We start from the raw sequence: 13,667 nt of genomic DNA, 5'->3' as shown, positions 1-13,667 counted from the left end.
CTGGAGATTATTCTATACCACCTTGCCTCATTTTCCAGGGATGGGAAAAAGGCTTGCTTCCAGATTCCATAGCATGGCAGAGGGTTCAGGTGCTTTCATGAGTTACCTGGGGTGAGCAATACCATGTGAATCATTCACCTCTTTTCTCATACACATTGTCATTGGCATTGTTGCTGTTACTGTTTGTTGTCTTATTTCATTGCTGTTTCTGGTAAATTGTTCTTATTTTAATCCATAATCTTTACCTTTTGTGGCTCCAGTTCTCCTCTGCAGCCCACCAAGGGGCAGGGTGGAGAGATAGAGTGGCACATAGTTTGAAGTAGTTTTGGTGAAAACACTAAATGGGAGAATTCCTATACCACAGCACAAAGGTGTAGAGCACTTTTGAAGAGAGATGACAAAGCCCTTAAACTTGACCAGGAATGAAAATTAGGTTTTTGAGCATGACAAAGATTCAAATCATTGCCCTATTAATAAATCACCTATATGCGCATGTATTATATCATGTATGGTATATCCAATGGTATATTATGTATGATATATTATGTATGGTATACATGATAAATGTATATCATGGTATATAATGTATGTACTCCAATCCAATATGAAGTGCTTATTCTGTATGGGAAGCAATGCAAAATAGTAAATTAATTACTGGTAATGAAGAGTAAAGAATTATAGGCAGAGCAAATAACTTACTTTGCCAAGTTGATGTTAAGTACTGTAGGAAAACTGGTTTATAGACTATATGTTTGACACATACATTTGTAGCACTGGTGCAGCTACTAAATGCTATGGAAAGCTTGAAATAAATTAGTAATTTCAAAAAATAAATCTCTGTAGTATTGCTTCTTTACAGTCACTCAAGCTGCATGCACTTGGGCTGTAATTAAAAGTGTTTGGGGTGAATTCTGATGACAGAATTTATCTCTGCTGGGAAAAGACCATGAATATATATTTGTTTTTTCATTGTCAGTCTACAGTTAGCATTAGGAAAATTTATCATTGTTCCTTGGACTGTAACTTTTGGCATATGCTCTGTTTTTCTTAAAATGGCCATATGCAGTTTATTGAGAATAGTTCAAGCTATGAAAAGATTAATCTGTGGTGCTATGCCTTTAATGGATTCTCTTTACAATGAATCACCCATTTGAACTAGAACACTTCACAAAAATAGAAATATAAGAATAGACTTGTTTTCCATAAAATGATAAGCTCTGGAGTCTCCCTACTTTGCTGTAAAATCATAACCTTTTCCTGTCTGTGAAGCCAGTGACGTTTAAAGTGTAGCCACAAGCTCATCACAATCCTCAAAGTTTGAACAAGTTCTCACTGTGTAGGAAAGGGATCCCTATCAATAATAGTCAATTTTCAAAAATAGTTTGGAGTAAAATTAGACACAGTCTAACAGAATGTTACTGTGTTTTTCTGTTGCTAGCTTTTTTTTTTTTTATTACTAATAGGTCTTAGTCAGACTCTTTTTAAATAGAGTTTTCCCAGTGGTATTTGCCTTTCTAGGGTGCCATTTGAGGGACAGCTTAAAGCAGCTTTGCTTAGGGAGGTTCTTTGACCCCTCAGAATGGCAGATCAAGGAAGTAAACCAACTAAAACCTGTCTGATTAGAGAAAAAGTACTTATTTTCCCATTTGACACTTTCAGCTGTATCCCTACAGGATCAGATGAACAGTAATCTCCTTAGTGGGTGAGGTAGTAGTGGTGCGTGGGAGGCTAGGACACAGCACATCAGCTGGAGTTCAAGTGGGTGGGAATTGTTCAGGAGGCATACTTGAAGTTATACTATATTCTAGGGTACAAACTCAACTTTCCCTTTTAAAAATTGTTGGCATTATATCCTACCTTTAGGTACAGTTAGCTGTGAAAAAAGAAAATAAAAATATATTTAAACTTGAGGTTTGTGAGTTTCTCTACTGAAATGGTCCCATTTACTATTCAGAAGCTTTCAAGTAAAATAGAAAAGTTTACTGCTCCTGATATTCTCGGCCTTGGTAGTGGTGCCAGGGAATTTATGCAGTATTGTTGCCAAAGATGAAGAACTACATGAAAATATGTTCTCAATATATTTCAGTGTTTTAGCAAAATTTTTTATAGTTGTGGAAGATTCAGAATATTAAGCAGGGTCTTTGACATACGTAAACTTACAGAATGCTGGTGGTGGCATGGTTCATTACACTTTGTTCTTCCAAATAAGGTACTGTAATTTGGGTTGTTTTCTCCATGGATGGTGAATAGAGAGAATGGTTAGGTGAGAGCAAAATCCTGAAATGAGATCATGTCTGCTTTGTGTAGACTTTAGATTCCATGGAAGGTGGAGTCCCCAGCCAAAAGTTAATTTACTCCATTGTGGTCCAGTAATCCTGCACCTGGGTCAGGACAAGCCCCAGTATCAGTACAGGTTGAGAGGGATGAAGGCATTGCAGGCAGCCCTGCAGAGAAAGACTTCAGGGTGCTGATGGATGAGAGGCTTAGGATAAGCTGGCAATGTTCATTTGCACCCCAAAAAGCCAGCAGTGTCCTGGGCTGCATCACCAGCAGTGTGACAGCAAGGGCGAGGGAGGGGATTCTGCTCCTCTGCTGCGCTCTGATGAGGCCCCACCTGCAGTGCTGCACCCAGCTCTGAGGTCCTTGGCACAGAAGATAATGGGCCTGTTGGAGCAGATCCAGAGGAGGCCACCAGGATGGTAAAAGGGATGAAGCACCTGTCTGTGGGGAAAGGCTGAGAGTTGGGGTTGTTCAGCCTGGAGAAGATAATGGCTCTAGGAAGATCTCCTTCAACCTTTCAGTACTTAGAGGGGGCTTTATAAAAAGGATGGGGCAGACCTTTTAGTAGGGCTTGTTACAGTAGGACAAAGGGTAATGGTTTTAAACTAAAAGGAGGTAGATTTAGACTAGGTGCAAGGAAGAACTCTCTTACTCTGAGGGCAGTGGAACCCTGGAACTGGTTTCCCAGGGAGGTGGTAGATGCCCCATCTCTGGAAATACTGAAGGTCTGGTTGCACAGGACTCTGAGCCACTTCACCTAGTGCAAGATGTCACTGTCCTCTCCCGGGAAAGTTGGATTAGAACCTTAGGAGGTCCCTTCCAACCCAGATTGTTCTGTGGCTCTGTGACTCCTTGACTGCTTTATGCTTGACTGTGTCCTGCTTGTGCTTGAATTCATCAGCAGTACCTAAATTCTGTGGAAAAGGTGATAAGTAAGTTAAACACTTTCGAAAAGCTGCGTGTACCGAAGAATTAGAATTAAGAAAGATTTTGCTTCCGTGCTTTAAACAGTTTAGAAATCCATTTTGAAAAAGTATACAAGCTATTGCATAAAGCCGTAAAAGCAGGGTTAATTTTGGACTTGACTGTTTGTACTCCAGTGTTAAATATAATCACATTGAATAATAAGGTGACATCCTGCTTGTAAGTACTTTAACAGAAGACATATGCTTGTTCCTGCTCATTTCAGTTGAAAACAATTAATCTAAGTCATAACTGAAGTAATGATCCGACTTTGTAATTAAGTGAGCAATTAATCTGATATGTAGCAGCGTGGGATTTAGATGGTGGATGCTGCTACCTATTTCCCAATAAGCATCTCCTGTGGAAAAGCAGCTTGGGTAAGCATTCAAGCAGTCAAGTCCACACACCGCACTTGTCACAGCTTGCTCAACCAAGAGAGGCAGAAGGGCCTTTTATATGATAAATTCCAGCCAGGGTTTATTCCAGCACGCCAAAGGGGAAATCAGGGACAAAAGACCAAGCCATGTGGTGTGCACAAGGTTACGTAGGGGTCAGCGGCCAATGGTCTGAGGGCATGGGCCTGGTTCAAAGGGCAGGACAAAGGGTATTGCTCTTCAGTGAAGATGGGGCTGGCCATGAGGGATGCCACAACCAATGAGGAAACAGGAAAGGAGAAACCACAAGAATTCAGAGCACATGGGGAATGAAAACTGGGTCAGTGTTGCCTGGCTCGGTGGGGAAGTCTTCTCTTTCAGCCTAGGTGGAGACTATGGTATGTTCTTCCAGGGCGAGGCCCCGGGAATTTCCCTGAGGGGTTCAAAGGATTCCACTCTGGTATGGAGTTGCTCAAACCTGATTACAAAAAAACCATGTTTGCATCTTATATAAAAAATGTACACTTTAAGAAAGAAGAATGTTTCAAATATAACTAGAAACTAAAAAAGTATAGCACATATTTCTATGTTTGTATATTACAGCCAAAACTCCTAGCATATAATATTTTATATGTTATTTACAGGTGCCCCTATTCCTGTCCATCAAGCTAAAGGAGAAGAATACCATTGCCAAGCTAAAATCTTAACATTTAGAAAAGCAAAATAAAAGCAAAACTGCAATGTATGAGGAACCAGATCCTCAAGACAGAGCTTTAGAATAAAGATATACAAACTCCATCCAAAATAAAAACCAGAATTTTTAATTTCCATTACAATAAATGTAGTTATTACTGGCAAGAAAAGAGCACTGAGCATTTCTCAGTTTATTGGGAGTTATTACTGTTTAAGTATTTTTGATCACAGATCACTTCTGCAGGAGCTATATTTTAAGTTCTGCTTGTTGAAATCTAATCTTTGCTCCTTTTCTCTTCTACTCCTTTAAAAACAAAACAAAGCACTTGGTTGTCTATGCACCTTGAAATTCAGTATAGAAATTGTCTTAACTTCCAGAGTTGTTTTTTGTGGTTCAGCACAACTGTATTTTAAGAATTAACTGGCTATTTCTGACAGGAGGAATCTCAACTATTTCTCCAATGCCTATGCTGCTGCTGTCAGTGCTGTGGACCCAGATGCTGGAAATGGAGAGCTCTGCATTAAGGTTCCCTCAGAGCTGTGGAAACATGTTGATGGTAAAGAGACCATACTGAAAAATGAATTTAAGATGTCAGAGTTGTCAACTACAAGTTTGCTTAGGAAGACAGTAGCTTTGAAGAAATTGAAGTAGTGTTACATTATTTAATGAATTTTTGATTAATGTTTCCTTTTTCCTGTCCATCTGAATTCTGGAAAGTACTTTCACTTTTTGGTAATAGAGAGAAGTGTTGCAAGGTTTCTTGACACTATATACAAGCATACTCTTGGGTGGTCACAACCCCAGGAGAATAGTTGAGGAAATGGGAATAATGGAGTGTACTGGGGGATAAATTGTAATTTTGAAGCTGCTTGCAATATACATGATCCAACAAAAAAAAAAAAAAAATTACAAGGATATAGTTACATACATCTTTTTACAAAGGTCTAATAATTTTATGCCATCTCACATCAAGGAATGGTAATTTTTAAAATTTTAAAATTGACTTGGTAGTGCAAGTAGACTCCTTCTGTGGCTCTATAAACTGGCATACTAGATCTGGAATAAGCAACTGTTTTAATGAGTTACTCTTCAGTGTTGATTATTTTCTTACAGGGATCTACTAGTTTATTGTATTATTTCCTGCATGGTTTTATTGGTTTTTCCCATGGATTTATGAGACTTCTGAGAGAACAATAACAACTGTATAATGAGGCTGACTTATGCAATATTGTCAGATGCACCTTAATGGGAAAGACACTTCTGTTTAGTTTAAGTTTTGTGTAAGTCCCTGTTGCCTTACGTGCAAGCCTAGAAGGGGAAATATTCAAACACGTATAATTTCACTTTTCAGTGTTTCAGTGTCAAAATATAGTGAGACTTGTGGGATAAATTTCAGCATATGCTTGAATTTCTTTGTTTGCCAATCTATTCATAGGTGAGATTTCTTTGAAACTAAACCAAAGTGAAGACACTTAAATTACAGGAAAAGTATTAACTATAATAAGAGATCTTAAGCAACTGCAAACAATAATAATATGTCTTGTAAGAACGTGCCTGCTTCATAGATTTTTTGGAGAAAATTTTTTCAGCAAGGTGCCAGTTGTTAGATACAGTGTATAAATATGCTTCACTCTTGGGGAATTAGAAGATGAAATGTGACTCCAATTGCAGTTTTTATTAGTGAATAAAGATTCTTGTAAATGCATCTCCTGTAACTTGTGCTTAGGAAGGTCTCAGTTTTGTAAGCTTTGAGCTGTACTTTGTAAGTGGACCAGGAAGTCCATGAGAATGAAATTATCCCATAATCTTCAAAGACCTAGAGTCCAAAACTGAGTTACTATTCTGCAATAACTTTCATGTAAGTTGTATAGACTTAGTCCAGTTTTGGTCTTTGTGCTGCAGAGTTAAAAGTCCTGAAGGTGCATATAAACTTTTCTCTGGACCAGCCAAAAGGAGGCCTTCATTTTGTGGTACCCAACATGGAGGGCAACATGGCAGAAAGAGGGGCTCATGTCTTTTCATGTGGTTATCAAAATTCCACAAGGTAAGAAAATTGTTTTTGAGTGTTAGATTTGTATTTCAAATTTCTTCTCAAAGTGTAGGAAATACAAATATTTTCTTTTAATTATTTCAAGTTTAAAAAGTTCTAAAACTTAATTTGTGCTTGAAAGGAGCTTACCAATGTGAAGTAACATCTAATTATTAGTAATTAGAATGTCTAGTCTTTATAGCTCAGCAGGAGGTAAAGACAAAAAAAGCTTGTAAAGCTTTATAAAGTTAATGTATTATAGAAGTCAGTATGTCAACATTCATATATTCTTAAAGTATTTAGGGATATAGTTTGGAACTTGAAAGAAAAATCACCTGTGGATAAGAGTATAATTGTTAAGTATAATTGTTAACCATTTTCTCCCTAATCCTTACTTTTCTAGATTTTGGTTTCCTTGTGTGGATTCATATTCTGAGTTGTGTACCTGGAAACTTGAGTATACTGTAGATGCTGCAATGGTGGCTGTTTCAAATGGAGATTTGGTGGAAACTGTATACACCCACGATATGAGAAAGAAGACTTTTCATTACATGTTGACTATTCCAACTGCAGCTTCTAACATCTCCTTGGCAATTGGACCTTTTGAAATCCTTGTTGATCCATACATGCATGAGGTAATAATCTTCATCATAGAAGCCTCCTTTTTTTTTTGAAAAAGAATTGCTGGTGTTTCATGTTGCATTCAGTATACATTAGTCCGAAAATGGGTATTTCTAGTTCAACCTTCATCAGTATGTATGATAAAGCTTGTCTAGTAATGCCTGTATTTAAATTTATTTCTAAAATACAAGCCTTTAAATAAGCAGCAGTGCCATTTATGTCTGAATTTATGGGGCAAATTTGTTGAAATTCCCTGAGATATATAATACACTTGATATTTATGTATTTAAATATGTTTGTAGGTCTTGCCACTAATTTTCCTGTGTTTGTAGGTGACTCACTTTTGCTTACCACAACTTCTTCCACTGCTCAAACATACCACATCATACCTTCATGAGGTGTTTGAATTTTATGAGGAGATTCTTACTTGCCGCTATCCTTACTCCTGTTTCAAGACTGTTTTTATAGATGAAGCTTATGTTGAAGTAGCTGCTTATGCATCCATGAGTATTTTCAGGTTCGTATTTGAGGAAATTACACCTTCTAAATCCATGGGCCTAGAAGCTCTAGATCCAAGACTATTGAGAAATATGTGAAATTCTAGTTATTTTTGTAGCCTAAGTGTTGGGCTTTCTAGTTTGAAAAGGCTTGTTTTTACTGACATTATGGGCTTCTAACACCATTTCCATTTTTATCTGTTATAAAGATGTTGGATTTACTGCAAGAAAAAACTGGTGGTGATTTTCCTTCTGAATTAGAAATGCCATGTATGAAATATTTTATCTCAAATTAAGTTCAGAAGTTTGATTGTGTTTTATTTTTCTCCAGCTGGAATAAGGTATCAGGAACACAAGATGATATCACCAGTTAAACTACTTAGACTCTATATAGAGGGTTGTGTCTAGATGATAATAGCAGGAGATCTGCCTGCATTACGATTATTAAAAATTAAAAAAGATGTTGCTATCTTACTGAAAAAAGTGAAGAAATTATTTTACTTGTTTTGGTTTTTAAGGCAAGGTCTTTTTAGTTTCTTTGGAGCCAGTGCTCATGTTGTGTTATTTTCTTTTTCTGGGGCTCCAGCACAAATCTCTTGCACAGTGCAATGATTATAGATGAAACTCCACTGACAAGGAGATGCTTGGCACAGGCCCTGGCCCAGCAATTCTTTGGATGTTTCATATCCAGAATGTCCTGGTAAGTATTTTACCATAGTGTTCTTCAAAAAATGGGGGGTATCGAGGAAGCTCAAATTTTAATTTGCAAATTACAAAATAAGTAAAACAGCAATGGTAGAAGAAAGCAAAAATGGGAAAAAATGTAAGAATAATAAACACAGCCCAATAAATGAAAATCCATTAGTATTTTTGTCATTTTGAAAGGAGAACATGAGAGATAAAAGTTGTAAAGACTGCATAGATTGAATATATCTTCCTGAATGTTGTACTGTGCTTTGGCATCTGAAAATTTTAGAAAGATAACTCTTTTGCATTATCAGTCAATTTCTGTTAGATATTTTGGATGATGAAGTATAGCCTGCATGCAAAATACTTGTAGAGCACAGAACTAATAAATTAAGAAGTTTTTCAGGGAGGAGAATGCAAAAATTAGTGTCAAATAGGAAAATTCCTTCTAAGGTGGCTATAACTCCATGTGTCAGAAAACCTTCCCAAATAGCTCTTGCAGTTCTGATTAATACATATCTTAAATCCTTTGCATACACTTTATTTATTGGGAACAAGTAACCCATTACTTTTTTTAATGGCAAAAGTCTATGTCCCGGATCATACTTGTCTTAAACAAGGGAAAGCAACATGTCCTTAAATTGTACTGTTGTAATTTCTGTGGCTCTCTTTATTTCTAGCCTACTTCTGTGATGAAGGCAATTTTTTTCATCCTCCATGATGACTCCAAGTTCTTGTTCTATTTACTTCATCATACCCTGTATACAGTATCATTTTTCTCTTTAAGGTTCTAGTTCATTATCATGTTTTAGTTTTTGTCTGGTTTTTATCTCTTAGAACATAATTTACAGAAGGTGTGTTTACAAGAGTGTCCACCAAATTGTGAGACAGGTATTTTGTCTACTTGGTGTCCAGATCTTCTGCACTGCATTGAGTTGTGTCAAGAAATTAAGATCATATCAATTAGCAGTTGCTTTAACTTTAGTGTCCATTTCCACCTGTTTATTATTATTGTTCCAGCTAAAATAGGTTTTATATTTTAATCTGGTTTTCTGTGGTAGAAGTTCAGTTTTCACTGACTTTTCAGTTTCATTGGTTCTGTCCAGGTGCCAGGTTCCATAAATTGGTTCACAGTTCATCAGACTTCTGTTGACTTAGAGAAGTTATACAACCTCTTGAAATTTGTGGCTATTTTTGAGCTGGCCATCCCTTACAAAATTTCCTCTGAAGTGATACAATTCATGTTTCTTTCTTATAATAGGTCAGATGAATGGGTGCTAAAGGGAATCTCTGGTTACATTTATGGCCTTTGGATGAAAAAAACCTTTGGTGTTAACGAGTATCGCCACTGGATTAAACAGGTACTATCATAGCATTTTCTACACCTTTCTGACATTTTGCATCAAAGAAAATACAGTATAAAAACCAAATATAATATTGCTTTGCATTGCAATCTAAAGACCTTTTTAGTAGTGACAAACCTCAAAGCTAGAATATTTTTACCACTTAATGCAAGGAAGAGCACCAAGCATACAAACCAAAATAGATTTTTGTGACTGCCATATGAATAAATAATAATAATTGTTGTTGTCTCTCCATGCAATAAGTTTTCCTCTTTTTCTTTGGACTTCTGAACAAAAAAAAAAAGGGTCAAAAAAAGATACTACTTTTGGAATACATAGAATAGAATATAGGATTCATAAGGATTTGTATTTGGTGAATTTATTATGCTGTGATGACTATTCATATAGCTCAGAGAGGCTCCAGTCTTAGCTTGGATGGGTGGTTCAGGTATCTTTTTGTATCATTGAAGGACTAAATGAAATAATGAAATGGTAAAAAATTCCCTGTTTGTAGTGATTTTTTTTCTTGGAAAACAAATTTCTATCTGTAGCTTACGTTTCCAAATGTAATCTTTGAAACAGGTACTTTCTAGTGATAGCAGCGGTGACTCTCATTCTTTGCAAATAACATTTTTTCACAAACAGATACGTATCTTCTTCCTCTCATCGCCTTCTCTTACTCTCCCTATTGCAAAAAGTAAATCCTGTCCCCCTTGCTCCATTCACATCCCTTACTCACCTGGGGACCAGTACCATTTCCTTCTCTACCTAATGCTCATTCAGTTCTCCAGTCTTGTGTTGTCTGTGCTGAAGGTGTAGGTGCTGCAGAGAACAGCACACCTGGATGGAGGTCTGTTGGAAGCGTTCACTGCTGTCAGCAGCAGAAGTTGCTTATGTTGTTCCCTAGCTGTCCACACTAAAGTAAAGGTGTCCAAAAGGGGTGCTGCTGTCACAGCCTCCAGTTCTGCCATTTTTGTAGTGTATTACCAATATATAAAAGTGTGCGAGTGAATATGTATCAATAAATCTCAGTACATATAAACATTTGGAAAATTTATAACAACACATTGCAGGCAATTTCCATTTCCTGTGCTTAAGCTGACACAATTTGGTTCATGTTGACTTTTGGGTGACAGTGAGTCCTTAGAAACATCCTGCCTTAAGGTGTGCTTGTTAACCTGGCATCCCACAAGTTCAGACCCAGTGCAGAGCTTAGGCCAGACATAAATATTTATTTATTTATATCTCTATATAATATATTTATTTGTGTGTGTCTGTTGTTGTTTTCCATTGGATGAAATGCTCATCACATTTATTTCTTTTGGACAAAGACAACTTATTTATTGAAGAATAATATGATTATAATATAGTTCAGCACTGTTTGGCATTAGTTCCCCGTTCAGGCCCTGAACAAGTAGAAGCTGCTAATTTCTTCTTCATTATTGTTTTTCATTTGAGGAACATCCCTGATTTTAAAATATTTCTCCCTTTGTAAACAAGCTTATTAGGAGGTATGACTTGAACAATATTAAAAGCTTTCCTGTCTTCTTTAAATAATTTCTCTGCTCTTCAAAATTATGCTTACTTAGGTATTTTGTTTTTAGGAGTTAGATCAAATCGTGGCATATGAACTGAAGACTGGAGGAGTTCTACTGCATCCAATATTTGGAGGAGGAAAAGAGAAAGACAAGTATGTTTATTTAAGCTGCAAGTCATTGCAGAGTATGTTTTTATGGGGCCATTAATATATGCCTTGGGTGTGTTGTGTAGCACAAAGCCAAAGGCTGAAGATCTCGAGCTGCCCAAGGCATGTATTACCAGTCTCATAAAGTACATCGTGAGTATATTGTAATGCCTGTTATTTTATTTTTCTTTCAATTTGGATCTCAAAGAAGTGAAGTATAATTAATGTTTTTAATGCTTTACAAAAGTGCTTTTTAGTAAGAGGATAAGAGAGAACATGGAGCCAGAATTTTGATGTGAGCTGTTTCTGGAGTGATTAGTAATTTTCATGCTTTTTTAATGATATCATCAGCTTTCTATTTCTTTGTTCTTTTTTCTTTCTGCTCTCAGATACCACCTTGTAGTCTTAGACTGAGATTTCTTAGTATATTGGGGGTAGAAAATTATTAGATCAGTCATCTGTGAAGTACTGTTAGTTACCAGTGTGAACTGGCTGGATTTTTATTTTCCCAATAATTGCGGCTTCAGTGTGTCTAGCTTAGAATGATTCCCCTCCCCTCTCTTGTAATACTCCAGTACTACCCACTGAGTAGTACTGAACACTGGAGGTGGAAAAATACTACTACATGTCAGATCAGTAAGTTGATATGGGTTTCAGTGACAAGCTTTTGCTAGATTTTTCTTTTCTTTCATAAATTGATCTCCATTTAACACTGCTACACAAAGGAGTTGCTCTTTGGAAACACACAAGCGGCATGTGCACAACTGCAAGACTGAGGCTGTGCAGGTAGACTACTATGTCAGCTTCTGTTCTTTACTGCAGCAGAAGCCCCTGTCTTATGAAAATTGCCTATAACAGTGTTTCTTTTACATTTGATTGTGTACAAATCCAGATTTCATTAATTTAAAGTTAAAACTCTGGATTTAGAATGGAATGAATTATGAAAATCACTAAATTAACAGTAATAAGATCAGATGAAACTAGAGATTTTTAAAGAAGGAAACTCTGAAATCTCTTTCTAACTGATAGTTTTACTATGTTTCACTATATTCTAGAATTCTATTCTATAATTTGACACAAATAATTGGCAAAATTTTGTCCTAATGATCTTAAAGGTGTGTTTCCTTGCTGTGATTCATGTTTGGAAAGTGTTTCTACAGTTATTTTACTACTTCGTTGTATTACAGCTTGTTAATAGTAACCATAGCATCACTTAAGTATGAATTACAGCTTGGTCTTCTTTGTAGATTGCAGAGTTCCCTGGTATGTAAATTATGGGTATGTTCCTGACTCTGAGAGATAATTTGTATTTAAGGAAAATATTTTCATAATGGAGCCTAGACCATTTTTCTCTACTATATTCTATGCATTTCATTTCTTTGTTCTGTGATACAGTTTCCTGGCAAACATATTTGCAGCACAGCAGTTCCAATTAATTATAATATAAGGAAAACTTGTGTTAAGTAATAATCTCATTTTCAGCTAAATTAGAAGTAAAATATAATAAATCATCAAGGGAAAAAAAAAATACAAAACCCCAACTTCCTTCAGACACACAAATTAATTTGTGTGCAAAACAAAGGTCTCAGATTCTTCCTGTTTATGTCTGGTGTAGCACAAACACTGCACTCCAAAGTGCTTATTCTAAAAGACAAAATCCTAGAGCCTGGGAAAATGAGGGAGAGAAAACTTCAGATTAACTGCCATGTGGATGAAAGCTTCAGAACAAAGCTTTGTGTGTAACCTTTTGGTTTTGTCCTCCTCTCTCAGACTGTGGTTCTCTTCAGCCTTTGGTTGTACTGGTGCCACCCTACTGTAAAAATTAAAAACTTATAGAAACTTATATAGTTACATTTTGTATGGAAGAAGCTTACTAACAGGGTTTATACTGAATGTCTGGACTGTGTTCAGGAGCATGAACATTACAAAATTCTGTGGAAAAGCTGGTTCACTTTCTACTTTGACAAAGGTCCATATTGGTAATTTTTACACTGTTCTGGTGCCAGTTCAATAAAATCTGTGGAACTACAATGACTGAAGAAAAATATAATCTGAAGAAATGTATTAATATTGAGAGAACTGCAAGATGTAACTGTCAAATGCAAACTTGACTCAGTTTCTTTTGCAGTTAAATAATGTAACCAGTACCAAAATCAATCAACACTTAGTAAATTTAGAAAGCGATCTTGGGATTGTGGGTACTGGCTCAGTTGTAATTTGCAAGAAAAGAATTTTACAAAAGTCAATAATTTGTATAATTTGAAGCTGGATAAATAGTTTTTATTCTGAGACCAAATTATTATATAATGTCTGAGCCACAACCTCAGTTTCCTCCTTGAATTTCAGTTCTTTCATGGTTTCTATTCCTTCCCTACCTCAAAATAGAGAAGTATTCAGAATAACAGGAGAATTGTGATAAGGGGAGACTTCAGCAACTGCTTATCAACTACAAACAAGGAGTTAACCTACGTACTTTTTTTTCACAAAATTACTGT

At 36.3% G+C, this 13,667-nt stretch overlaps 1 protein-coding gene across 7 annotated transcripts in view; it reads left to right on the top strand.

The window, feature by feature from the left end:
* TAF2 (TATA-box binding protein associated factor 2) overlaps positions 1–13,667 on the top strand; it is a 60,832-nt gene that overhangs the window by 8,113 nt on the left and 39,052 nt on the right. For 4 of the 7 annotated variants that reach the window (XM_085573944.1, XM_085573942.1, XM_085573941.1 and 1 more), the window contains exons 4-10: positions 4,749–4,867; positions 6,214–6,355; positions 6,744–6,975; positions 7,294–7,478; positions 8,045–8,158; positions 9,407–9,506; positions 11,093–11,178. In XM_085573944.1, the coding sequence (XP_085430070.1) occupies positions 6,291–6,355; positions 6,744–6,975; positions 7,294–7,478; positions 8,045–8,158; positions 9,407–9,506; positions 11,093–11,178 (782 nt within the window). In that variant the 5' untranslated portion in view covers positions 4,749–4,867; positions 6,214–6,290. Of the gene's footprint in view, positions 1–4,748; positions 4,868–5,450; positions 5,592–6,213; positions 6,356–6,743; positions 6,976–7,293; positions 7,479–8,044; positions 8,159–9,406; positions 9,507–11,092; positions 11,179–13,667 lie in introns of those variants that run through there. The other 3 variants (XM_085573945.1, XM_085573940.1, XM_085573943.1) reach the window with 2 other exon arrangements.

This window comes from Lonchura striata, chromosome 2 (genome assembly GCF_050655825.1).
Source record: "Lonchura striata isolate lonStrDom1 chromosome 2, ASM5065582v1, whole genome shotgun sequence".
Lineage (NCBI taxonomy): Eukaryota > Metazoa > Chordata > Aves > Passeriformes > Estrildidae > Lonchura > Lonchura striata.
The sequence above is the reverse complement of the archived record's forward strand: the minus strand, read 5'-3'. Positions and strand labels throughout refer to the sequence as shown.